The 24,308-nt window shown below is 60.9% G+C and overlaps 1 protein-coding gene across 1 annotated transcript in view; it reads left to right on the plus strand.

Moving 5' to 3' along the window:
• Positions 1–7,349: 7,349 nt before the first annotated feature.
• The window catches only part of SLC6A3 (solute carrier family 6 member 3), a 34,066-nt gene continuing 17,107 nt past the window's right edge, over positions 7,350–24,308 (plus strand). The window contains exons 1-7 of the mRNA XM_061393915.1: positions 7,350–7,414; positions 9,092–9,418; positions 10,673–10,804; positions 14,575–14,800; positions 18,555–18,693; positions 19,302–19,436; positions 22,972–23,075. Of these exons, the coding sequence (XP_061249899.1) occupies positions 9,133–9,418; positions 10,673–10,804; positions 14,575–14,800; positions 18,555–18,693; positions 19,302–19,436; positions 22,972–23,075 (1,022 nt within the window). The 5' untranslated portion in view covers positions 7,350–7,414; positions 9,092–9,132. The remainder of the gene's footprint in view (positions 7,415–9,091; positions 9,419–10,672; positions 10,805–14,574; positions 14,801–18,554; positions 18,694–19,301; positions 19,437–22,971; positions 23,076–24,308) is intronic.

Consider the following 24,308-nt stretch of genomic DNA (forward strand, 5'->3'; position numbering starts at 1 on the left):
CACGGATACAACGGGCCGAAGGGAAAGGGCGGTGCTAACTCCATCAGGAGAAGGTGCGGTGGACGTCAGTCTCAGAGCCCAGCTGGTCAGCGGGTCTAAGCGAGGTCATGCATGATGAGGATGTCGCTCCCGGGAGGACGTGGTGACCCTAAGGCGTGCGGCTGACTAGAGGGCTTCCCGGTGAACGACACACGTCAGCAGGACCCCAGGGACGCAGGGGCCGCCCACAAGGCTGTGCCCCAAGTTCTCAGCATGTCTCTCTGCGTGACCCACAGGACAAGGGAATGAAACCGACCTACACTTTACACCATGGGAGTGTAAAATGGGTCCCACACACAAGGCGCAACCTAAAACTTAAAACTCTTAGAGAAAAACTTTAGGAGAAAAATTTTTGCGATCTTGGGTGAAGTAAAAATTTCTCAGATACAGCACTAAAAGCAGGATTCATTAAAAAAACTGGTAAGTTGGGCTTCATCAAAAGTAATAACTTCTGTTTTTCAGAAGACTCAATTAAGAGAATGAAAAGACAATCCAAGATTGCAAAAGATATTTGCAAGTCGTCTATCTGATGAAGGACTTGTATCCAGAATATACAAAGAACTCTCAAAACTCAACAGTTGTGTAAGAATCTAACACAATGAGTGGGCTTCCCTGGTGGCTCAGATGGTAAAGATTCTGTCTGCAATGCGGGAGACCTAGGTTCAATCCCTGAGTTGGGAAGATTCCCCTGGAGAAAGGAATGGCTATCCACTCCAGTATTCCTGTCTGGAGAATCCCATGGACACAGGAGGAGCCTGGCGGGCTACAGTCCATGAGGTCACAAAGAGTCAGACACGACTGAGCGACTAACACTTTCTCATAACATAACAAACAACCCGAATGTGCAGAAGATTTAAACAGCCACTTGACCAGAAGTGATGAGGATGCCAAGCACACACGAGGACTGCAGAACACTTCAGTCACCAGAGAAACGCCATTTAATCTGTCACCAGATTCTACCACACTTACCACAATGGCTAGCATGTAAACATTGAAATCAAGGGGCCATTCTAAGTGTTGACAAGGACACAGAGCAAGAGAAACGCTCACACACACTGCCCATGGAAATGGCAAATGGCATCACCACTCTGCAAAACAACTAGTTTTAAAAAGCAGTTAAGCGCACATCAGCAAAATGGCCCAGCCATCCCACAGCTAAGCTCTTAGTCAAGAGAGGTGGAAGCGCGTGTCCACACAGAGACTTGTGTACAAGTGTTCACAGGGGGTTTATTTTAAGATCCAAATGTCCATCAACCGGTGAAGGGGTGAATAGATGATGCTCTATCTATACGTGAAAAAATAAAGTGAAGTCGCTCAGTCATGTCCGACTCCTAGTGACCCCATGGACTGCAGCCCGCCAGGCCCCTCCATCCATGGGTTTTCCAGGCAAGAGTACTGGAGTGGGGTGCCATCGCCTTCTCCACTGATGGGAATATGAGTGCAACAGCACAGATTCAGCTCAAATATGCCGGTTACGGTGTGGTGCCGTTAATGTACAATTCTAGGAAGAATGAAGGGATCTATGGCTGGCAGACAGGCCACAGGCCGGTGGGGCGGGATAGAGAAGGCTCTGCAGGGGCACGAGGAGGGTCTGAACACAAGGAATGTTACCCTCACGGGGCGCGTGTTCTGTGACCACAGAAACCTCCTAGACGGCGCTCTTCACATCCGTGCAGTTTGTGGTTCATCGATTAAACACCAATAAAGCTGTTCGTAAAGCAAGGACACAAATGGCAAGATAATGACAGAAAAGAAGATCAGCTTTATGTGGGAGGCGGGGCCACAGAGTGTCCTGCAATCTTGTCTTTTCCAGCAGTGTTTGGCTATCCTGGGTCCCTATACATTTAGGAACCAACTGGTTGAGGTCTTCAAAAAAGCCAGTTAGAATTTCAGTTTGAGAAGCATTGGCATCTTCATGACACTAAGACTTAAGATCATGGACCTGGTCTCTCCACTTCCTTCAACCTTTTAGTTCTTCAGCAATGTTTTCAACATTTGTCTCTTGCACACACATGGCAGTTTTGGAACCTATTCTAAATGAAATTACTATGAGTTTTATTTTACGGTAGCTTGCTGCTGGCGCACAGGAACACAGCTGATGTTTGTACATCCGGTGCCCTTCTAACTTCCCTCGTTAATGCTAGCGTTTGTCTTCTACATTCACTCAGATTGTCTGCATAGGTGATTATGTCATCTGCAGGTAAAGCTCTTATCATTAATTTCTCAAGTTTCTGTGACATCTCCACGATACACTAGCCAATGGGCAAGAATCACTGAGGCCCGCACCTCTGAGCCTCCCCACTTCTCAGCTCAGGGTGCCCTGCTGGGGTGTCTGCCCCCCAGGAAGATTCCCCTCCCTTCTGAGTGTAGCTGCTTTGATGGCAGGGTCGGTACACTGTGGTATCCATATGCTTCTGCGGTCATATGGTCGTGGGACGTGCCCGTGATGCCCAGGAATGGGCTAAGGGAGTGCCATGGATGGGGGCGGGGGGCACGTGCTCCTCAGCTCACAGAGAGTCTCTGTAGGAGATGGACAGGTGGGCGAGCATTATAACTGACGGGGCTCAGCTCACCTGCGGACGGGGCTGCAGCTCGGAGCATACTCACCCCAAAGGAGAACATCGGTTTTCTCAAGAATGTTTGGTTATTCTCCAAAACCCCCCAAGGTCTGCACTGAGTCCCTGCAGGGCTGCCAGAGGCTCCATGCAGCACCCCTGTCTTCCAGAACCTTCCACACCCCATGGGCCCAGCCAGGTCTGTGCTTCTCAGAGTGTGGTCCGGGGACCAGCCGCAGCTCATCCCCCGGGAAGTTGTTAGGAAGGCAGGCCGCCACCCAGGTCTCCCCAGCCCAGCTGACGGGTTCTCAGGGTGAGCCCCGGCTCTGCACTCAAGGTGCAGCTGGGGTTCACGCAGCCCCCCTCGGGGCGAGGGGGGATGCTGCTCTAGACCACGGTGCCCTCTGGGGGAGCCGCTGGCTCCGGGCTCCCCTCAACACTCAACCTTGGGAATAACTCGGGCATGTACCCACCCACCCGCCTCCTGTGTGGTCTCCGCAGCTGCCCGCATGCACTCGGCCAGCTCTCCACCGCAGACTCCAAGCCGGGCCTCCTTGAGCCCTCGGGAAGCGTGGTCCTGGGCTCCCAGCCTCCTGCTGGGGGCGCCCGGGGTGTGGGGGGCTACGGCGCGGCTCTTCCTTCTTTGCTCACATCCCTCCGTCCCCACACGAGGGGCAGGTGGGCCTGGGCATCCGGGAGCCTCCGAGGGCGGAAGGCTGCTGAGCAGAGAACCCCGCGGCGCCCTGAGGGTCGGCGCCTGAAGCCGTGGCTCTGTGGGTCCTCTTTGCACTGTGTCAGGGTGGTTGGTGAGCAGGGGGGCGGACAGAGGCCAGGACACTTCACGAAGGCCTTGCGACCCCGTGAACCTGGGATCGGGCCTCAGGCGGGCACCCAGAGTCTTGCCAGCCCCATGAGCACCGACTCTTGGGGCAAAGGGTCAGGAGCGGGGGGGAGCCACGCACAGATGACCCAAGGGCTCCGGGCCGCAAGGAAGGTGCGGCCACAGAGCTGCTGGCCCCTCACATCTAAAGCGAGGCTGGAGGGAAGGAGGCCTGAGCTAGGGCCCTCAGGTCCTGCCAGCGCCCTGGGAGGGGGCATCCTCTTCTGCCCTCCACAGGCAGCACCCCCGAGAGTCCTCTCTTCCCTGAGAACATGGGCTCACCAGAGGCCAGCTCTCCTGCACCGGCTCTGTCTGCACGTCCTGGCCTGAGCTGCGGGACCACACGCCCTGTGTGTGTGTGTGTGTGTGTGTGTGCGCGCGTGCACTTAGTCGCTCAGTCAAGTCCGATTCTTGCAACCCCACGGAACGTAGGAGGCTCTGACGAGTTCTGAGCTGCTCCCCTGGAGAATGGGCTTCTTCTTTTTCCTGTTCAGTCGCTAAGTTGTGTCTGACTCTTTGCAACCCCATGGGCTGCAGCACGCCAGGGCCTGGTAAGGTTCCTCTTTGTTGTGCGTTGAACTGTGCCCCCAAATTCAGATGTCAAAATTCTAAGCCCCAAGACTTCAGAATGTGGCCTTAATTGGAGATGAGTTCTTTACAGGGGTTGTCAAGGTAAAAGGAGGCATTAGGGGAGCCCTGATCCAACATCACACACACACATGCACACACACACGCACACACGCACACGCACACATTATACCTTGTGAGAACACAAGCGGAAATGGGGTGATGCTTCTACAAGCCCGGGACACCAGCAAACCCTCAGAAGCTGCAGGGGTCTGGACCAGACTCCCCCTCAACCCTCGGAAGGACGCAGCCCCTCCGGGACCTTGATCTCAGACTTCTGGCTCCAGAGTCAGCCCTGGCGGCCGGAACAACCCCGTCACCTGCGTGGTGACTCCTGAGCCCTCCAGCTCTTCCTACCGAGCTTGAGGACACACACGTCCCTCCAGCCAGGCTCCTGCTGGCCTGTGTGGATCGCCCTGCACTGCTGACCTGCTCTGCTCCATCCCGCCCCACTCCGCCAGCCTCCCCTGCAGGCGGCTTTCTGATGCTCAGATAGAATGCTACACTAACCCACCAGGGCTCCAGCCTCTCGGGAACCTCAAAGGCACGACCCTGATGTCAGCGCGTGGCCTTCGTCCTCTTGTGGGTGGGGCAGCTGTGGGGGACATGCTCGCAGCCCCCTGAAGTTGGGGTGCTGAGACAGGGCCACACCCAGCGGCGACCTCCAGTGGGGCAGAGCCACAGTGGGGACAGCAGCCCGGCCACGGCTCCCCCCGAACCCCGCCCCGGACCTGCGGCTGCAGCTGGTCCACAGCGGACAGTGAGCGACCGCTCGAGGTCAGCAGGACGGAACTCAGTCACCATCACCAGTGGAGGCCTCTGAGCCAACAGCAGCCACTCTGAAGAAAAACCCTGGGCCGAATTCCAAGCCGGTGAAGGCTGGCTGTTTAATCGGCTCTGAACCCCATAGGTCCTACCTGCACAGGTGCGGGCCGGGGGGAGCCCCGCCCAGGATGATGCAGGCGCACCAGCGTCAGGCAGCCGGCTTTCTCGGGCTTCTGGCGGCCAGGCCACGGGTCCAGCTCCCTCGGTCTCTGCTCTCCAGCACCCCTGGGTCCCTCATCTTGAGGCCGGTGGGGGGCAGCACCCCTGGATACCCACAGCACCCTTCTCCTCGTGCAGGTTAGTGATGCCGTGATGGGCCGCTCCTGTCTGGGTCTGTCTGGCACGGAGGCGGCAGTCCCGTTGGGGTGGGCTCGGGCCATGGCTGGCCCCTGCGGGGACCGCCTGCCTTCCCAGGCCTTTCCATCTGGTGTGTGTGCTTGCAGACATACACGTCTGAGCTGGCTGGTTCCACTCCGTGTTCCTATGACACCGTGCATCGAGCCCCGACCTAGTATGCCTCTTCTTTCTCGAAACTCACAACGTGGAGCGTCTGTGGGCAGACAGCCTGCTGGGATGGCCGCTGGTCCTCACGGGTTCAAGGTGGCACGTCACCATCTCGTGAAATCCCTGTCACCTCCCTGCGTGCACGTCCCCAAATCCACGCTGATGCCCTCACCCCGCCCCGGGATGGTCCTGGAGGGTGGCTCTGGCAGGTGATGAGGCCCCGGCGGGGGCTGAGCCCTCAGGAATAGGGCCAGTGCTCTTTTAAAGGCGGCTCCAGAGCACTTCTAGGCTCTTCTGTCCTGTGGGCACTCGACTTTGTAAGCCACCCAGCCTGAAACATCTTTGTTACAGCAGCAGAGAGGCTGGGACATTGAGTGCTGGGCTCTTCCCTGGACCCCAGTCCTGCCTGGGACGGTGGTTCCTGCCGGACACCAGGTACCAGCCCCTGGTGGGGAGGCTGTGAGACAGGCAGGGAGGTGTGGTCTCCGGAATAAAGCTGGAGCCCTGGGCACGGTGGTATTGAGGAGCCAGGGTGGTCTGCAGGCCCTGGCAGAGGGACACTGCCAAGCATGTGGCTCAGAGCAGAGAGTGCGGTGTGGACCCCCTCCCCCCCCCGCAAGGGACGCAAGGTGGGAAAATCAAAGCTTATACGGGGGGGGCCGGGAGGGCTGCCATCCGGGCTCCTCCTTGTGCAGAGCCAGGGTGCCACCTACCTGTACACTGTCCTGCATCTGAGGGTCCTGGGCCTGCTTGGTGGCTTGGGAACTGCATCCCTCTGCGTCCCGAATGTACAGTCTTGCAGGGGGTCATCTCGGCAAAGATCCCAGTCCGCCTGGTCAGGGAGCGGGTATTGACCACTGTGGTTTCCGGCCATCCAGGGAAATCGTTTTCCAATGCGAGTGTGATTCAAGCCCTTTGGTTCCAATCGATTTGCGCTCCAGGTCGGCAAAGCGCCCGGACGCTTTGCTCCTTGCCCGACGCTCGGACCCTGGGTCCTGCACAGGCGTCTCTCGGGCCACAGAAGGACGCGCGTCTCCGCAGCCCGGACCCAGACGAGGATCGGGTACCTCGCTGCCGCCCGGGCGCACAGCCGGAGGAGAGAGGACGGAGACCGGGCGGGGTCTGAAACTGCCCACCAGGGCGAGGCCGGGGTCGCGGCAGGACCCCCGCTCCCAAGCCGCCCCAGCTCCTGGTCAGGGAGATGTCCCCAGAGCCCCAGAGAGACCTCGGGAGGGGCGGCTGCGGGGGGAGGAGGCGACGGAACCGACGAGAGAGTTCCAGACGACTGGTCTGGGGAGCGGGGTGGGTACAGCGTCAGGGTGGAGGTGGCATGGAGGAGAGGAAGCGGAGGGAGGCAAGACCCGCCTCGATCCCCGCCCGCCGCGCACCTCCTTCCCGTCGCAACTGCCCTTCCCGGGCTTCACTGGGGCGGAGCAGTGGGTGGGCCGAGGGAGCCCCAAGCTCCAAGCAGATGCCGGTGCTCGGGGCAGCTCTGGGGTGCAAGCTGGGGTGGGAAGGACACGGAAAAGAGCCCTTCCTGGAGAAGGGAACGGCCACCCACTCCAGTATTCTGGTCTGAAGAATTCCAAGCACTGTATAGTCCGTGGGGTCGCAAAGAGTCGGACACACTGAGCGACTTTCACACTTGGTCTTGCGAGGCCTGGGACCAGAGGCGTCCCGGGTCCCACGCGCCCCAGGCCCCAGGAGCGCTGGCACAACGCGCTGCGGGCGGGGGACTGGCGCCGCAGCCCCGACTCTGCAGGGGTTCCCGGGGGCGGGGTGCCGGGGCGCGGGGCGCGGCCCCGCTCACCCTCCGCCCACCCGGGGCGGCCCGGAGGCGGAGCCAGGGTGGGCGGGCGCCCCCGTCGGCCGGCGGGGCGGGTCCGGCGACAAGATAAGAGCCCTGAGCGCCGCGGGCCCGGAGCTGGAGCTTTGGCGGACGCCGGGTGGCGGGTCTCCAGCGGCGCAGAGGCCGGGCGCGCAGGTGAGTCCGGGCCACCCCCGTGGCCCGCGCCGCGCACCGGCGTCCCCTGAAGTCTGAGGCCGAGGGCGCGGGGCCCGGGCAGGAACTGTCGGGGCGGGGTGCGGGGGAGGCCACAGGTAACAGTAGCCGACAGTTGGGATGCACAGCGCTCTGCAACAGGGCAGCTGCCCATCTGAAGGTGAGGTGGCCGAGAGGTGTGAGCCTGAGACGGGGCGCGGGGATTGTGTGTGCGTCCCGGTGTCCCCTGCCCCTGCCCTGCCCCAGGCTAGGAGAGGGCGCTGGGCAGGGGGCGGCTGGCCCTGGCTTCCCTGCCCAGCTGGCCCTGTGAGACTGGGGGCTGCTTGCTCCCTGTTGAACTAGACCTGTGCCTGGTGGGGACCACTTGGGCAAGCGGCCCCCAGATCCAACCCGGGTGATTTTCTCAGTGTGGCTTCTTCTCGCAGGGCTTAGTCTTTGCTGTCTAAGATGGGGCAGGATGCCCAGGAAGGTGGGGGTGTGTGCAGGCTCTGGGCATTCAGGCTGGCTGTGGGGCAGACTGCAGCTCTGCTTCTGTCCTGGGCTCAGAACCACGCTGCCCAAGCAGCACGTTTTGCTTTCTGTACCCAAAGCTGGCCTGTGAGGCCGTGGCTTCAGGCATGAGGTGGGCTCACCCCACATGCTGAGCCGGGAGTCCCCAGCAGGTGGTCTCCGGCCCGCCCTCGAGGGCTGCCGTCAGAGCCCTGCCCGCGCCCCCGGACGCTGCCGCAGACCAGTTCCTCTGCTCCTCCCCCAAGTCCCTTCTGTGCTTTTCATTCGTCTCAGGAACGTGCTGTGATGAGTCGTGTTGTGAGTTTCTGTTCAACTCGGATGCAGAGGAAAGTCACCCCGTTTCCGCTGCCTCCTGCTGCCTTCTGCTTCAGAGTGTGTGTGTGTGTGTGTGTGCGTGCGCGCGCACACCTGCGAGCGTGTGCAGTTGAAACATCCAGACGCCAGAAGTCATGTTTGAAGCTGCCCACAGCCTTGAGGGCCCACCTCGCCCTCCGGCGTGACTGTGTGATTTCTTCCGTCTTCCCTGATTGCACTGCCCAGAGTGTCGTGAAGGTGACTAGGAGGTGATTTCCCAGATGAAGCGCTCCATGCAGAAACTAGTCCTGTGAGCTCCCATCCCTGCCTGGGCCGTCCAGGGCCCGCAGTGGATGTGGACATGCAGCCGTTCCTTGAAGGAGGCTTTTGTAATCACTACTTTGAAACTCTGAATTCCTGTGGGTGACCCTGGTTTTAAAATTTTGCCTCTGACTTTGGTTGCTGAGTGTAAAGAATGCGTGTGCACTGTTGTGGGAAGCCATTTGAAGATCGTCACATTACGACGGCAGAGGGGAGAGCGTGGAGGTAGTCTCTTGCGTTATGACTGAAACCACATTAGAGGCGATGTCACCCTGCAGGTTACGGAATGGACTAGGGGAGGGGGAGCAGGGCAGGGGCCTGAGGTCCCCATGGCCTGTCTCCCAGCCCCACGAGGAGCGCAGGTCATCTGCTCATCCCAGCTCTGTCTCCTTAGGTGCTGGGACAGCTTGTGTTCTGCCCCCACAGAAACGTCTGGAAAGCCACCCCTCCCTGCCCACGCTGCCCGGTGCACCACACTTCTGGCTGCTAAACCTGTGCATCCCTGTGTGTGTTTATCTTTCATGCTGGCTGAAGACCCAGAGGGCGGAAGTACAGGTTCCTGAGTCCAGGAGGCCATGAGTGAGGGCAGGTGCTCTGTGGCCCACATGTCTTCCGTGGTGGCTCCGGTCAAGGAGGCCAATGCCACAGGCCCGAAGGCGGTGGAACTCGTCCTGGTCAAGGAGCAAAACGGGGTGCAGCTCACGAACTCCACCCTCCTCAACCCCCCGCAGAGCCCCACGGAGGCCCAGGATCGGGAGACCTGGAGCAAGAAGGCCGACTTCCTCCTCTCCGTGATCGGCTTCGCCGTGGACCTGGCCAACGTCTGGCGGTTCCCATACCTGTGCTACAAAAACGGCGGCGGTGAGTCTGTCCCCCTGCCTTCTGCCCTCCTGCCTGGGGCCCCGAGGGCGCTGGAGGCCGGGCTCCGGGGGGACGCGGCGGAGCGGAGCGCATGGACGTCCCGGAACCTTGCGTGGTAGCACTCAGAATGGTCTCCTCCCCTGCTGGTTCTGTCCGGGAGGACGCCGAGGCCAGGAAAGCAGGGGCGTGGCTGGAGGCACCGTGACTCTGCCTTCTGCTTCCCAAAGTGGCCTTCACTTTGGAAAAGAAAATTCTCCAAGGCCTGGAGAACAGTTTCTTTGACCAGCCTGCCCAGTGCTCACAAAGTGTGCGGCAGCCCCTGTGCTTGGAGCCCCAGGATGTCCAGGGAATGTGTCTCCGCGCCTCCCTGGCCCCGCCTCCCCTGCACAGCCAGCCCTAGAACTGCTCCATCTGCATTCAAGGCAGAAAACTAAGAAATGGGCCCAGGTCACCCCCCCAGAGTCCAAGTTGAGAAGCCAGTTAGATTGGTGCTCATTTCCTGTGAGTCTCCTAGACGCTGCCACCCCATCGGGGTCACTCCATGCCCCGCATTCGGGGCTTCGGGAAACTTCCTTGGGGAGGGCCTGCCCATGAGCAGCTGGGCATTTCTGAGCAGGTACAGAAGTCGACCCAAGACAGGCAGCCCTGTGGGGTCTCCCTGCCTCCCCCGCCGGCAAAACACCGGAAGAGCCATGGCAGAACCAACCTCCCATGAGGCAGAGCGAATCGGCTGAAGACGGCTGAGCTGGTGGGGCCCCGATCTCTGTGCTCAGTGCCGTAGCCTGGAGAGACCCCAGCCGGGGGCGGCACCTGCCAGCAGAGAGCTCTGCTGCAGCCCCGACGGAGGCAGGCTGGCGTCCTGGGGGCCAGGCTGCGTTGGACCCCAAGGATGCACGGCTCACGAGGACAGACATCCCCATGGAGGAGAGAGAGGGGACCCAGGGCTGGGCAGGCGGAGAGCAGACAGCAGTGAGGAGCAGAGCCGCCCCGGGCTGGGCTGGTCCGCTCTGCTCTCGGGGCCTGCGCGTCCCTGCGGGCAGGGGGTGACCGCGGTCCCCAGAGGGGTGTGTCAGGGTGCGGTGACAGCGGGAGCCGGGCACAGACGCAGGAGGCCCAGCCCCCAGCCTGCGCGGAGCTTCGAAGAAGGGCGACAGCGGTCGTGCCGGGACGCGCGTGGACGGCGGCGCGCTTGCTGGGATGACGCCGGGCTGGCGCGCCCTCGGGTCCGGGCTGAGTGTGCTGTCGCGTCCCCAGGCGCCTTCCTGGTCCCCTACCTGTTCTTCATGGTCGTCGCCGGCGTGCCGCTGTTCTACATGGAGCTGGCCCTTGGGCAGTTCAACAGAGAGGGGGCTGCAGGCGTCTGGAAGATCTGCCCCATCCTGAGAGGTAACGGGCGGGGGCGCCCCACGTGCCTGGCAGAGTGTGGGCCAGGGTCCGGGGTTGGCTGGCATGGGGAGGGGTGGGGCGTGGGCCGGGGCGGAGGGCAGGGCGTGGGCTAGGGCGGGGCGGGGTGTGGGCCAGGGTGTGGACCGGGGCGGGGCGTGGGGCGGGGGCGGGACATGGGGTAGGGACGGGGCTGGGGCGGGGCGGGGCGGGGCGGGGGCATGGTGTGGCCAGGGCGGGGGCGTGGCGGGGGGCGGGGGCTGGACATGGGGTAGGGGCGTGACGGGGGCGGGGCGTGGGGTAGGGGCGTGGGCTAGGGCAGAGTGTGGACCAGGGCGGGGCGTGGGCCAAGGGGGCGGGGGCGGGACATGGGGTAGGGACGTGGGCCGGGGCCGTGGCGGGGGCGGGCCACGGCTGGGGTGACTGCACAGCAGGTCAGCCCCAGCCGTGTGTATCCTGTGCTGCTTTGCTGGGTGTCTGGGCCCTTGAACACACCCTTTTAATGCCAGTCCTGCTCTAAAGACCTGTCATGACCGAGGGTTTGCGAGTGTGTGTCCTTGCTCGCAGCCTGCAGTTCCTGGGTGGTGGTGTTTCGTCAAAGTGCTAACACGGTAGAAAAGATAACAGCCTCCTGTCCCTAGTTCTGTGGTCTACTGTCTGTCATCTAGGTTAGTTTGCTGGGGCTGTCATACAGAGCGCCACAAACAGAGTGGCTTAAATAACAGATGTTTGTTGTGTCGAAGTTCCAAGGTCTGAACTCAAGGGTGCTGGTTGGTTCCTTCTGAGGCCGGGGGGAGGGGCGGGCCTGCTCCCAGCCTCGCTCCTGGGGTCGTGGGGGGCCGTCTTCTCCCTGCGTCTTCATGGGTATCTCTTCATCCAGGCTTCCCTTTTGATGGGGACATCAGTCGCAGTGAACTAGGGCCCACCCTGACTTGATTTTCCTCTGTAAAGACTCTGCCTTCAGTAAGATCACATTCTGAAATACTGGGGATTACTAAAACTTCGACAAATGGGTTTTGGGGGCCACAGTCCAACCCATAGCGCTGTCTCCCACCTGTGTGCCCATCCATCACTCTATCCACGGGTCTGCCTGTCATCTGTCTGTCACCTGTCTGGCTGTCACGTATCAGCCGTCTATCATCCGCCTGCCTACCTGACTTACCACGTCTATCGATCTGCCTTCTGTTTCCCTATCTGCTGCCTTTCTGCCTCCGGGCAGCTGTGCTGCTGCTGGGGGCAAAGCCCACGTCCCCTGTGAGCCGCGTCAGCCCCAGGAGCCCTCGTCACTCTGCTGTGACCATGAGCAACCTGGCCCGCCTGGGGGCTGGCTGTGCACGCAGCCCTGGGGTCAGAAGGACTAGAGGCTCAGGCCTCTCTCCCTGGGACACGGGGCTGGATCTGCTCTGGCGTTTGGTCAAAGGCGGCTCTGAGTTCCCCAAGCCACAAGCGGAGGATTTGGTGTACAGAGTTGTCACCTTCCAGAGATTTCCAGCAGCCACCTACAGCCAGCTCATGGCCAGGAAGCTTCTGAGAGGCACTCGGAAGCCACGGCTGCCCGACTCTGCGGCTGCCGGACGAGTCCACCGTGAGCCAGCTTCTCCTGGGGAGCGCAGGGGACAGAAGTGCAGTGAGGAATTATTCCCCAAGGACGGGGTCCACCCCAGAAGAGGCCTTCCTGCTGCTGAGCATGTCTTCCAAGAGGGGCCGTGTTCCAGGACCTGTCTGTGCCATGTGCTGAGTCACTCCAGTCGTGTCTGACTCTGTGCCCCCAAGGACTGTATATAGCCCGCCAGGCTCCCCTGTCCGTGGGATTTTCCAGTCAAGAACACTGGAGTGGGCTTCCATTTCCTTCTCCAGGAGATCTTCCTGACCCAGGGACGGAACCCAAGTCTCCTGTGGTTCCTGCATTGCAGGCAGATTCTTTACCGCTGAGCCACCAGGGGAATCATTCCTGATACTAGAGCTGTTTAATGTCTGCGCGTAAGTAACCTGGAGTCACTCTCTATCTGCTTTCAGGGTAGGAAGAGAGTTTTAATGAAGTGTCCTGAGCAGGAAAATAGCTTCTCCTAAGGGTCAGAAAACCTATGACAAACCAAGACAGCTTACTGAAAAGCAAAGAGATCACTTTGCCGAAAAAGTCCCTATAGTCAAAGCTATGGCTTTCCCAGTAGTCATGTACGGATGTAAGAGTTGGACCGTAAGGAAGGCTGAGCACCAAAGAATTGATGCTTGAGAGACCCTTGGACAGGAAGGAGATCAAACCAGTCCATCCTAAAGGAAATCAGTCCTGAATATTCACTGGAAGGACTAATGCTAAAGCTGAAGCTCCGGTACTTTGGCCACCTGATGTGAAGGGCCAACTCATTGGAAAAGACCCTGATGCTGGGAAAGATGGAGGACAGGAGGAGAAGGGGGAAGCAGAGATGGTTGGATGGCATCACCGACTCCATGGACATGAACCTGAGCAAACTCTGGGAGATGGTGAAGGACAGAGGAGCCGGGCGTGCTCACCGTGGGGTCTGAGAGAGTCAGACATGACTTAATAATTGAACAACAACAAACAAGGAGGGCCAGACCCACAAAAAACAAGCCAACGCACTCCCTGCAAAAGTCACCGTGAAGACAAGCTCCTCCTGGCCGCAGGCGGGCAGGACCGGGCCTGTGCCCACGAGCTTCCAGCATATTGATGCCCAAGCCAGTCCCAGCAGCAAAGCCGGGAAAGGATGTGGAAATGAGGGAAGTCTGTGTGGAGCTGGGTAAACTGAACCGCAGTAGCGGAACGCAGCAGCGCTTGTCCAGCACCGAACAGGACAGAGGCCTCACTGCAGACCAGCCGTCCACCACGGTCAGGGTGGCATGGCGCCAAAGACTGCGCGGCTCTCCGTTCTGCCCCAGCGGTCAGGAGCCCCTCAGTGGCTCTCCCAAATTCCAGGTCCTGTGACCCTGCACAGGGCACTCTGACAGGCCCAGGGGGCTCTGCGTGGTCAAGCATGGTCCTGGGTGATGTTGGGTGGACCCAGATGCCTCTGTCTTCCCTGGCTGGGCTGGGGGAGGGATGGTTAGTGAGGTGGCCATGAGTGGCCTTAGGTGGCTGTAGGCAGCCCAGCTGGGTGGGGCTTGTCTTGGAGGCCTGGCTGGTCCTGGATGAGCCCGGGGGGCTGGGGGCGGCCATGGAGATCCTGGCCATCCTTTCATGACTGTTAGTGGTCCTGTTTGGCTCTGGGAGACACGGAGTATTCCTGGGTGACCCTGGACAGCCTTCAGGGCCCTATTGGCAGGGTGGCCTGGGATGTCCTTGGGTGACCCTGAGTGGCTTTGGGTGGCCTTCGTTGACTTGGTGTTTTGTATCCTTGGGTCTTCCTAGATGGCCCTGGGTAGTGGTGAATTTTTCTGATGGTTTTATTTGGCTGGTGGCCCTGGATACCCCTGGGTCAAATTGCCCTGGTGACCCAGGGTGGTCCTAGGTGACTTTTTGCGAGCCTGGGCGACCCTGACTGGCTGTGAGTGGTGGTGGGCAGCCAAGGTGGCCCTCGGTTCCTCCACGTGTCTGCAGGTGACCTGGTTGTATTGGGGTGTCCCTGACTGGCCGTGCAGGTCTGGTAGGCCTTGGATGGTGCTGGGAGGGGGTGGCCCCTCCTCAGTGACGGCGGGACCCACCCTCTCCCTCGTCTCCTGACGTGCTTAGAGGCGCTGCCTGGTTTCAGGAAGCCCTGGGGCAGCTGCATCCCGTAGGGGGCGGGGCAGGGCGACACTGACGGGCGTGCTCTCCCCAGGCGTGGGCTACACGGCCATCCTCATCTCGCTGTACATCGGCTTCTTCTACAACGTCATCATCGCCTGGGCGCTGCACTACCTGCTCTCCTCCTTCACCACCGAGCTGCCCTGGACGCACTGCAACCACTCCTGGAACAGCCCCCGCTGCTCGGACGCCCGCGCCCCCAACGCCAGCTCGGGCCCCAACGGCACCTCGAGGACCACGCCCGCCGCTGAGTACTTTGAGTGAGTGGGGTCTCCTCGGGGCCAACGTCCGTGCGAGGGGAGGGCGCCGGCCCGGGTCACCCGCCGGCCTGTGCTGCCCCTGGGCTGTGTCTCGTCCCGCTCCCCAGGGCTCTCGAGGGGCCTCTTTCTGACCCCACCTCCAGCAGCTCAGCTCTGCTCCTGGGGGGAGACCTCGCAGGAAGGGGAACTGGACAGGCCCCCCCAACCCCGGGTCAGCTGCCCTTCCCCACGTCCTGACAGAGGCCACTTCTCTTGAGAAGCGCATTCGCAGCGCCTGCCGCGGACTCCTGGAGTTCCCGGTGGCTGCGATCTTCCTTTGGGAAAATCCTGGTTGGGCACAGTCTGCTGTGTTTCTGGGTGGAAGTGAGTCCACCGACAATGTAGAAGACTGAACCTCAGCCCAAAATATAATTCCGGTTTTAATCGCAGGTGGGCACAGTTTCAACACTTGCTTTGAGGTAGGAAACCATGAGCATAAACACGAAGGCCATCGCACTGTGAAAGTCACAAAGTCGGTCCTGGAGGAGGTGATCACACGTCCGGGGGTGTGAGCAGAGCCGCTGCCCGGCTGGCAGAGGGGCTTCCAGAGGACGCCTTTTATCAGCAGCCGGCGGCCCGGGGTGGTCCTTGAGGGGTGGGCCCTGTCCCACAGAGTCAGCGGAGCTGGGTGAGACCCCAGGTGTGCAGGGTGGGACCGAGCCCTCGGGAGCCGGGAGCATCTGTCGTGTGGGTGTCGCAACGACCCCGCCCAGGGGACAGCGAGTCCACAGAACCTGCGGGCGTCTAGGGTCTGAGGTTGTGTGTCCAGATAGTTGGGGTCTCGTGCTCAGCTCTGGGGGCCCCACGTAGGGAACGTGTCTCTAGGACCGGCCGCTGCAGAAGGCCACAGCGATGGGCAGGGACACAGTGCCAAGGGTTTAGGTGGGGGGCGATGTGGGGCTGCCAGAGGGGACCAGGGCCTTCCTCAGGAGTTTCCAGGAACAGCGTGGCTAGCACGCAGCTGGTGTGCGGTGGGACCTGTTTAGTTTTTCATAAGAGACTCCTTTTGGTAGTTTGGGATTAGCGGGTGAAGGCGTCTGGAAGGAGGGGAGGGGTGTCTGTGATGGGGAGGTCAAAGGGCTACTGAATGCCTGCCTGCTTGGAGGAGGGGGCTCCAAAACAGGGAGGTGAGGGCCTGGTCTCGGGAGCTCTCAGCAGCGGCCAGTGGGTTTCAGAGCAGGGCTGGAAACGGCAGTCCACTTGGGGTCGGCCCCATCAGATCCACCTGAGAGACGCCAGGGCGGGCATCCCCGTGGGAAACGCAGACCCAGTACCCTGTCACCTGAGTGTGTGATCAGGACTCAGAGCTACAAGCAAGCAAGAGGCGGTAGATTCATCCAGGAAAGGACGGCAGAGCTTTCGTCAGTCGCTCCGCCCCCTGAGCAGCTTGCACTCGGCCAGCTCATTGCCGCGGGTCCCAAACTTAGGAGCTTCTCACCCACAGGGCAAGGCCTGGGCTCCACGCGTGCTCCCCCACGGTCCCGCTGAGCCCTGACCCGGTCCAGCCTTGACCTCAGTGTTAGCCTGTGATGGGAGAGAAGGGACCAGAAGGAGAGAGGGAGGGGGCCCTGCACCAGAAGGGGGAGAGCAGACGTGGCGACAGGCAAGTCCTGGGGCGCCCCCAGCGCCCCCCATCCCACCACTCACAGGTGTCTGGAGACGGCTCTCCCTAGACCTGGGTTTGTCATTTCACCAACAAAACCGCGGCTAAGTTTCCAAGCCGGGTTGTTTTCTACAGTTCTAAGGTGGATTTTGGTGCCATTTAGAACGTTCAGAAAGCTGTCAGAGATGTGGAATGTGCCAGGTGAGGCCATCTGGGGACACGGAGGAGAGGGGCATGGCTACCCACTCTAGTATTCTTGCTGGAGAACTCCACGGACAGAGGAGCCCAGAGGGCTATGTCCATGGTGTTGCAAAGAGTCGGACATGACTGAGTGACTAACACTTTCTTCACTTTCACATTTTGTTTGGGAGGTCTGGAAAAACTTGATTTATCTTAAGGATTTTCAGATAAGAAAAATAGAGGGGGAAAAACTGACCAGTCAGTGATTTATTATTAAGAATGCTAAAAGGAAAGAATATATGTGATAAATGGATTTTTAAAAAAAGAGCTGACCAGGGCAGTCTGCTTGGAACTCCCATCTGGAAGAGAAGGCTTGAGATGGAAGGCTGCCCGCCCCTCCCTGGGAAGGACTGTCAGCAGGAGCAGATGTCCAACCGTATCTGGAGGTGACCCCAGGACAGAGGCGCGGCCTTTGAAGGTTTACAACGCAGTCAAAGATCGTTAACGACACAATCAATTATTAAACTGTGCCAAGAACACCCCCAGGTGATTCCACTAGCAGTGAAGACTGAGTTTCCCTGAGACAAGCTCCAGTGACTGTCAGGTCTGAAAAGCTTTTCTGGAATGTAAACTCACTGTATAAAGCCAGATGGGCTCCCATTAAGGCCAAGATAGCTATTAATACAATCACGAAGTTGTAAAGCTGTAGGTCCTACCAAGTGCAAGCAGACTTCAGAAACCCCAAAATAAGCCCATGTAACTCCAACCCCATAAAGGCTTACATTTAAAACCACCTTCACCTACTCTCTAATACACATTTGTTGCTGTTCAGTAGCTCAGTCGTGTCCAACACTTTGCAACCCCATGGACTGCAGTGCGCCAGGCTTCCCTGTCCTTCATCTCCCAGAGCTTGCTCAAACTCACGTCAGTTGGGTCGGCGATGCCATCCAACCAGCTCATCCTCTGTCGCCCCCTTCGCCTCCCGCCTTCAGTCTTTCCCAGCATCAGGGTCTTTTCCAGCGAGTCAGCTCTTCACATCAGGTGGACAAATTATTGGAGCTTCAGCTTCAGCATCAGTCCTTCCAGTGAATATTCAGGACTGATATCCTTTAGGATTGAATGGTTAGAAAGCTATATATTTAAAGCTACAAACTAGCCTCTAAGAGACCACTTTAACTGCCTCCCTCATGTTTGATACATTATGTTTTCATTTTCACTAAAGTATCCCCTTGTCTGCCTTGTGATTTCTTCTTTGACTCACAGGAGATGCTTAGAAGTTTGTTCTTTGGTTTTGAAATATTGGGAGATTTTCTAGATGTATTTCTGTTACTGACGTGTAACTTAAGTCTGACTTGCTGAACTAACATATTTTAAAACTTCGTTATTTCTAAATACACTGACGTTTGTCTTATCGCCCAGTGTACGGTTTATCCCTGTGTGTTCCACATACACTTAAAAAGAATGTGTATCCTGCCGTTGATGGGTTGGAGAAAGAAATGGCAACCCACTCCAGTATTTTTGCCTAGAGAATACCATGGACAGAGGAGCCTAGTGGGCTGCTGTCCATGGGGTCACACAGAGTTGGACATGACTGAAGCGACTTAGCATGCATGCATGCGTGCCGTTGATGGGTGGACGTGTCAGCTAGGTTGTGTCTGCTCCTGCATCCTTATCCTCACCTTGTTCTGTCCGCCACTATGAAAGGCATGTTGAATTCTGAACTGTAGCTGTGGATTTCCCTGTTTCTCTTCACAGAGAGGGTAGGCCTGTGTCTCCACCAGGGCTGGGGGCCTGGCCTTCCTGGAGCGGGGGACAGGGGTCCCCAGGCCGTCAGGCCAGGTGCTGCCGAGCCTAGCGGGGGAGGGCAGGTCTCTGGGCCAGCCAGCCGCCGGGTGGAGAGGCAGCCCCCGGGACCCACCCCTCCCTCTGCAGGCGCGGCGTGCTGCACCTGCACGAGAGCCAGGGCATCGATGACCTGGGCCCTCCCCGCTGGCAGCTCACCTCCTGCCTGGTGCTGGTCATCGTCCTGCTCTACTTCAGCCTGTGGAAGGGGGTGAAGACGTCCGGGAAGGTGAGGGGCAGGGCTCGCCATCTGGGGAGTGGACGGGGCCGTGGTGGGTTGGGGCGGGTGGCTGTGGTTGAGGAATGGTGTCAGGAGGGTGGCTTCAGCACAAGGGGAATCACAGCAAAATATGTGCTGATGAGGATGTTTCGGTCACTGTCTGGGTGCCCGAAGCAACGATGGCCCAGACGCACCCCCGCTCGGGCCGCACTCGCAGCCACGCCCCAGCGCCCGGAGGCCCCCAGCGGCTCTGCCCTTGCCTGTGACCCGGGGCCCGTCTGTCACACCTGACCCCCAGTGCACATCTGCACAGTCAGTGAGATGCAGATTGCTCGACTCTCACGCACCGGAAGTCCCGCCACTGGAGCCTACAGCCATGGCCCAAATGCAGACAGAGGGCCCCTGCCCTGCCAGACTGTCCTGCTTCAATCCCTGGGGAGACGTACAGGAAAGAGGGTGCTGGGCGGGCCCACTCCGGGGGGCATTTGCCGAGCTGACGTCGGGACACTGGGCTTACCAATCCAAGGCCCTCTGTCTGAGCACAAGCCATCAGGGGGCCCTGAGCCCAGCCCTGCCCACAGCGGCTGGTGCGGTCGGGCGACGCGTGCTCTCCCCAGGTCGTGTGGATCACGGCTACTATGCCGTACGTGGTCCTCTTTGCGCTGCTCCTGCGAGGCATCACTCTCCCGGGGGCCATGGACGGCATCAGAGCGTACCTGAGCGTGGATTTCCATCGGCTCTGCGAGGCCTCGGTGAGTGCGCCCTCCGCTCTCGGCCCATCCTCCGGGGCTGGCAGGTCGGGCCGTTGTTCTCTCTGCATCTTGGGCAGGAAACACTTCACGTGGGGTCACCTGCCCTGCCCAGCAGAGTTCACTGTCCAGGTGAGAAGGGACCATGTGGGCACAGCATGGGGCTGAAGGGACCAGGGTAAGAGGATTAGGAGAAGGAGTCGCCCTGGCCTCTGCAGGGAGAAGCCAGGGCAGCTGCCCCTCGACCTCCTCACCTGGGCCGTCCACTCCCTGGAGGAGTCCTCCTGGGTCCTCAGACAAGCACCTGAGGGTGGGGGTGGGGGCGCCAGAGTGTGCCCAAGGGTGTTGGCGCCCAGCTGGACCAAAGCCCAAGCTCTGGCCACAGCGTATCCTCAGAGCTGGGCTGAGGTGCTGGCTTGCATGAACCAGGCCTACCTCAGGGAGCCAGACTTTGTAGTCAGACACCCCGGTGCCCACACAAGGTGCTGATGTGACCATCTCGTGGACAAACTAAGTCCACTGTCCGGCTGCAGGTTTCCTCAGCAAAGAGAGACATCATCTGGGTTGAAATAGCAGGACTTGGCAGGGCAATGGAAGAGGGGTGGGCGGGGAGGAAGAGAGAGAGGAAAAGGAGGCAGAGCGGGGGTGAGGGTGGTCACTGGAGGGAGCAGGGGGCCATTGGAAATCCAGGCGGACCACACTGGAGCAGCCTAGACATGGGGCCCCAACAGCCGCCCGGGGAGGCTGGGTCACTGGGCGGAGCAGTCCCGGCCGGGGTGTGGGGGCCCCGACGCTGCCAGCCTGTGAGTCGGGGGCAGCACTCATGGGGAAGGAGGAGGTTCCACAGTGGGGAGAGGGGTGGGCAATGGGAGCAAAGTGGAAGAAGGGGAGGTTGGCAAGGCTGTGAGCCCCCAGGAGCCCCAGGGGAGGGGGAGTTGCAGAGCAGAGGCCGGACACTGAGCAGCAGAGAGAGGAAGGCGCCATGGCCACGGGCCCACAGCGCACAGGGGAGGGCAGCCGTAGAGCCCGCCAGGCAGCTCATGGAGGACCCGTGAGACCGTGAGAGCCACACACGTGTCTCTACGGAGCCAAGGGAGATGGACACGGATGGCTAGGGGAGCTGAGGTCAGTGGGGATCCCGGGGCCCCACCGCAGATCCGGGCCCAGGGCACTGGTGAGTCAGCAGAGTGTCGTCCTCAGGAAAGCCCGTGGCGGGCGAGGTGTGCTGGTGGGAGGAGGTGGCTGTGGCATCAAAGGCCAGGTGGGGCATGACCCGGAAATCAGAGAAGAGTCAGGTGTCAGGGGGAGGAATGTGCAGAACAGCTATCAACCGTGTGAACAGATGTATCTGTGAAGCAGAAGGAGGTGGAGACCAGAGGTTGGCACAGGTGAGGTTGCTAGGCAGACGGATGAGACAGCAGAGTTCAGGTGGATGGATGGCAGGTAGCAGACAGGCAGACTGTGGACGGTGGATGACAAGCGTCGGTGGCAGGCAGTGAGGAGTGCCCTGGGTGTCCCCTCCTCTAACGTCCCATCGGCTTGGGCAGGAAGGGACAAAGTCAGGAACCGCTGGGTTCCTGGGAGCCTTTGGGCCCAGAGGCTGGGCCCCTGCGCCCCCAGCTCAGAGGGCAGAGCCGTTCCTGTCCCTCCCATCAACGGCAGGATACTCCATCCTGAGGGCCATTTGGGCCATTTGTAGGTCTTCGTGGGGACGAAGGGACCCTCTTTGAGGTCAGCATCCCTGCCCTCGGTGGGGTCCAGTCTCTTGGCCGTTCATCTGCGGCTCTTGAGCCGCCTTGCCGGGCAGGTGGGGTCTGGGCTGTGACAGATACAGCAGGGGGAATGAGGCCAGGAAGTAAAGGAAGGGCCGGTCTAGGTCGGCCCCAAGAGGCTGCCCAGTGGGTCTCAGGGTGGGCTGTGGGCAGGACCCGGGCTGGGGCCTGGGGCAGCGGTGAGCAGAGGCCTGGACAGATGGCGGGGAGGTGCCTCTGGGTGAGTGACCCACACATGCAAAGGCTCTGGGGTGACCACTGGCCACTGAGAGGACCTGGGACTGCAAGGAGGCAGGAGCGCCCTCCCCCCACGCCACCAGCCCCTGCCTGCAGAAGCCTGCTGGCCAACGACCAGCACCTGGACCCCCTGCCCACCCAGCCACTCCAGGCCTCGAGCTAACGCCTGCTCGTCCTGTCCTCAGTGCTGGGGTGACCCAGAGCCTCTGGAAGTGCTGCCCAAAGGACTGAGCCCCCCTGGTCCTGGTGTAAGGGCTCCGTGTCCAGCCCCCTCACTGGCTCATGGTCAGGTCAGCTGCCCTGTGCCCCCAGCTGGGGACTCTGGAGTCACGGCTGGGGAACCTGGCCCACAGGCCTCATCTCAGGCTGGGGGACTTTGGGAACAGCCCCCAGGACCCTCCCGTCCCCACTTTTCACACAGCGGGCCTGGCTGCTCCCCCAGGGTGGGTGTCCGCTGTCCTCATCGCCGCCCTAGGCTGTGCAGGGCCCAGGGGCGCCCACGTCATCATCACCGGGTCGTAGGGCGGTCTCTGCACCACCTGACCCGAGCAGGTCGTGTCCGAAGTCTGAAATAGCGCCTTGGTCCAGTGTCGACCGCACGGCCCATTCGTCATGTGTCAGCCGCCCGGGATGCGCCTGTGCCACCTCCAGCGAGTGCAGAGCTTTGGAGCCACCGCTGGCTCCATGGGCCTTTCTGCGTGTGCCGCGGTGGGCTCCCCGTGCGCTCGCCGTACGCTGCCGCAGGAGGGGTGGGAGGTGGGTGTGGAACGGAGGCACCATGTCCCGCAGCACCGTCACGGTGCCTGCTCTCCCCGGGGCACGGGCCCATGGAGTAACCTCAGGTCCTGCACCAGGACGCAGCCCTCTTCTCCTCAGGCCCCTCAGGTTTACTCCCTGAGGTGACATTCGCTCACTGACAGTGATGCCAAGTTTAAGTGTGACTCTGTTCCTCAGAGCCTGTGGCACTGAGGGCCCAATCCACGACCCTGCCTCTCCCCAGGCTGGCCATGCCCCCACAGGGACCTCTCCCCACGGGGACCACTCACCCCCTCTGTCTCCCCACGGGGGCCGCTTACCCTGCTCTGTCTCCCCTCAGGGGCCGCTTACCCTCTCTGTCTCTCCCCTCGGGGGCCGCTCACCCCGCTCTGTCTCCCCTCGGGGGCCACTCATCCCCTCCGTCTCTTCCCTCAGGGGCCGCTCACCCCACTCTGTCTCCCCTCAGGGATGTCTCCCCTCGGGGGCCGCTCACCCCGCTCTGTCTCCCCTCAGGGATGTCTCCCCTCGGGGGCCGCTCACCCCCTCTGTCTCCCCTTGGGGGCCGCTCACCCCCTCTGTCTCCCCTCGGGGGCCACTCACTCCCTCTGTCTCCCCACGGGGACCGCTCACCCCGCTCTGTCTCCCCTCAGGGATGTCTCCCCTTGGGGGCCGCTCACCCCCCTCTGTCTCCCCTCGGGGGCCGCTCACCCCCTCTGTCTCCCCTCAGGTACCTCTCCTTGTGGGGAGCGCTCACTCTGTCTCTGCTTCTGCAGGTCTGGATAGATGCGGCCATCCAGATATGCTTCTCGCTGGGCGTGGGCCTTGGGGTGCTCATCGCCTTCTCCAGTTACAATAAGTTCACCAACAACTGCTACCGGTGAGTCCCGGCTGAGAGAGGCCTGTGGCGTCAGGCGGGCTGGTGTGCCCCTGGGTGAGGGCAGGGGACAGGAGCCGTGCTTACAGCCCCTTAACCGCACGTGAAAACGAGACAGGGAAGCGACAGGCCAACGCTCATTCCTGCTTAAGGGAGGCTTTGAGGCAGGAAGACGCTGCCCCCTCCCTGGGAGGAGGCCCCTCCTCTGCCCGGCTTGGCCACCCCGTCCTCCCAGCATCCGGGGTCAGGCTCCTCACACCTGTCTCCCACGAGGAAGGACCTGTGCGTGTCCCCACCTGGCCTTCACTGAGGGAGCGGGGGCCCCAGGCGCGCCCTGGCCCCACGGAGCCCCCCGCAGACTCAGCGCCAGGACAGGTGGGAGCACGGCCGTGCCACGTGCCCAGAGCCCCAGCAGCCTGCCCGCCGGCGCTGCCCGGCCCAGGAGGACCTGAGTGACCTGCAGCCCCCTGCCGGCCCGAAATGTCGTTCTAAAGACAGAGAAAGGGGTTTCCTCCGGGACTGCTTCCTTGACCTTTGAGCCAGTGTTTGTTTTCTTTCATATCATGAGGATAAAAATGCGGTTAAAAATACAAAGGCGGTGTGCGCAGCAGAATGGCCCGACCGACCCTACCCAGAGGTCCACACAGAGCTGGCGTCTGGATGGCAGGCCAGACAGCGGCTCCCGAGCCCACCCTGTGCCCATCTGAGTCTGTGAGGGTCCTGCACTCAGGCACCCCAGAGGGCTGGCCCCGCAGCCCCTCCTCCGTGCTCTGAATTCTCGGCCCTTAGAGCGGGGTCCCCGGGCCAGCAGCCCTGGGCCCCCAGGCACGTAGGGGAAACACAGCATCTGGGCCCCACCAGACCCACCCCGTCAGCACCTGCATCTTAATAAGTTCCCCGGGAGGCATCTCCAAGCCCTGCCTGGCAGCCCTGTGGGTCAGGGTGGGGACCCCGTGGTCACTGGGCTGCCCACCCGAGCCTAGCTTTGCCTGTGGGGTCATCTCGCCATCAGTGCTGAGTCGAGAGTCCCAGGAGAGAGTCCCTTGGTCCCCAGGCAAGCGCAGATGGCTGGTCACCGGAGGCCTGACCTGGCCAGGGCGTGGCCAGTGCCCAGAGCTGCTCAGCAGGGGGTGCAGGTGGGACACTCACCACTGTCAGCGGGTGCCAGCCTCCCTCCCGCAGGGCAGCCTGGGACAGGCTCTGGGGTCACAGGAGGGGCCGGCCTGCCTGTCTGGG

The sequence above is a fragment of the Bos javanicus genome, chromosome 20 (genome assembly GCF_032452875.1).
Source record: "Bos javanicus breed banteng chromosome 20, ARS-OSU_banteng_1.0, whole genome shotgun sequence".
In the NCBI taxonomy this organism is placed as follows: Eukaryota; Metazoa; Chordata; class Mammalia; order Artiodactyla; family Bovidae; genus Bos; species Bos javanicus.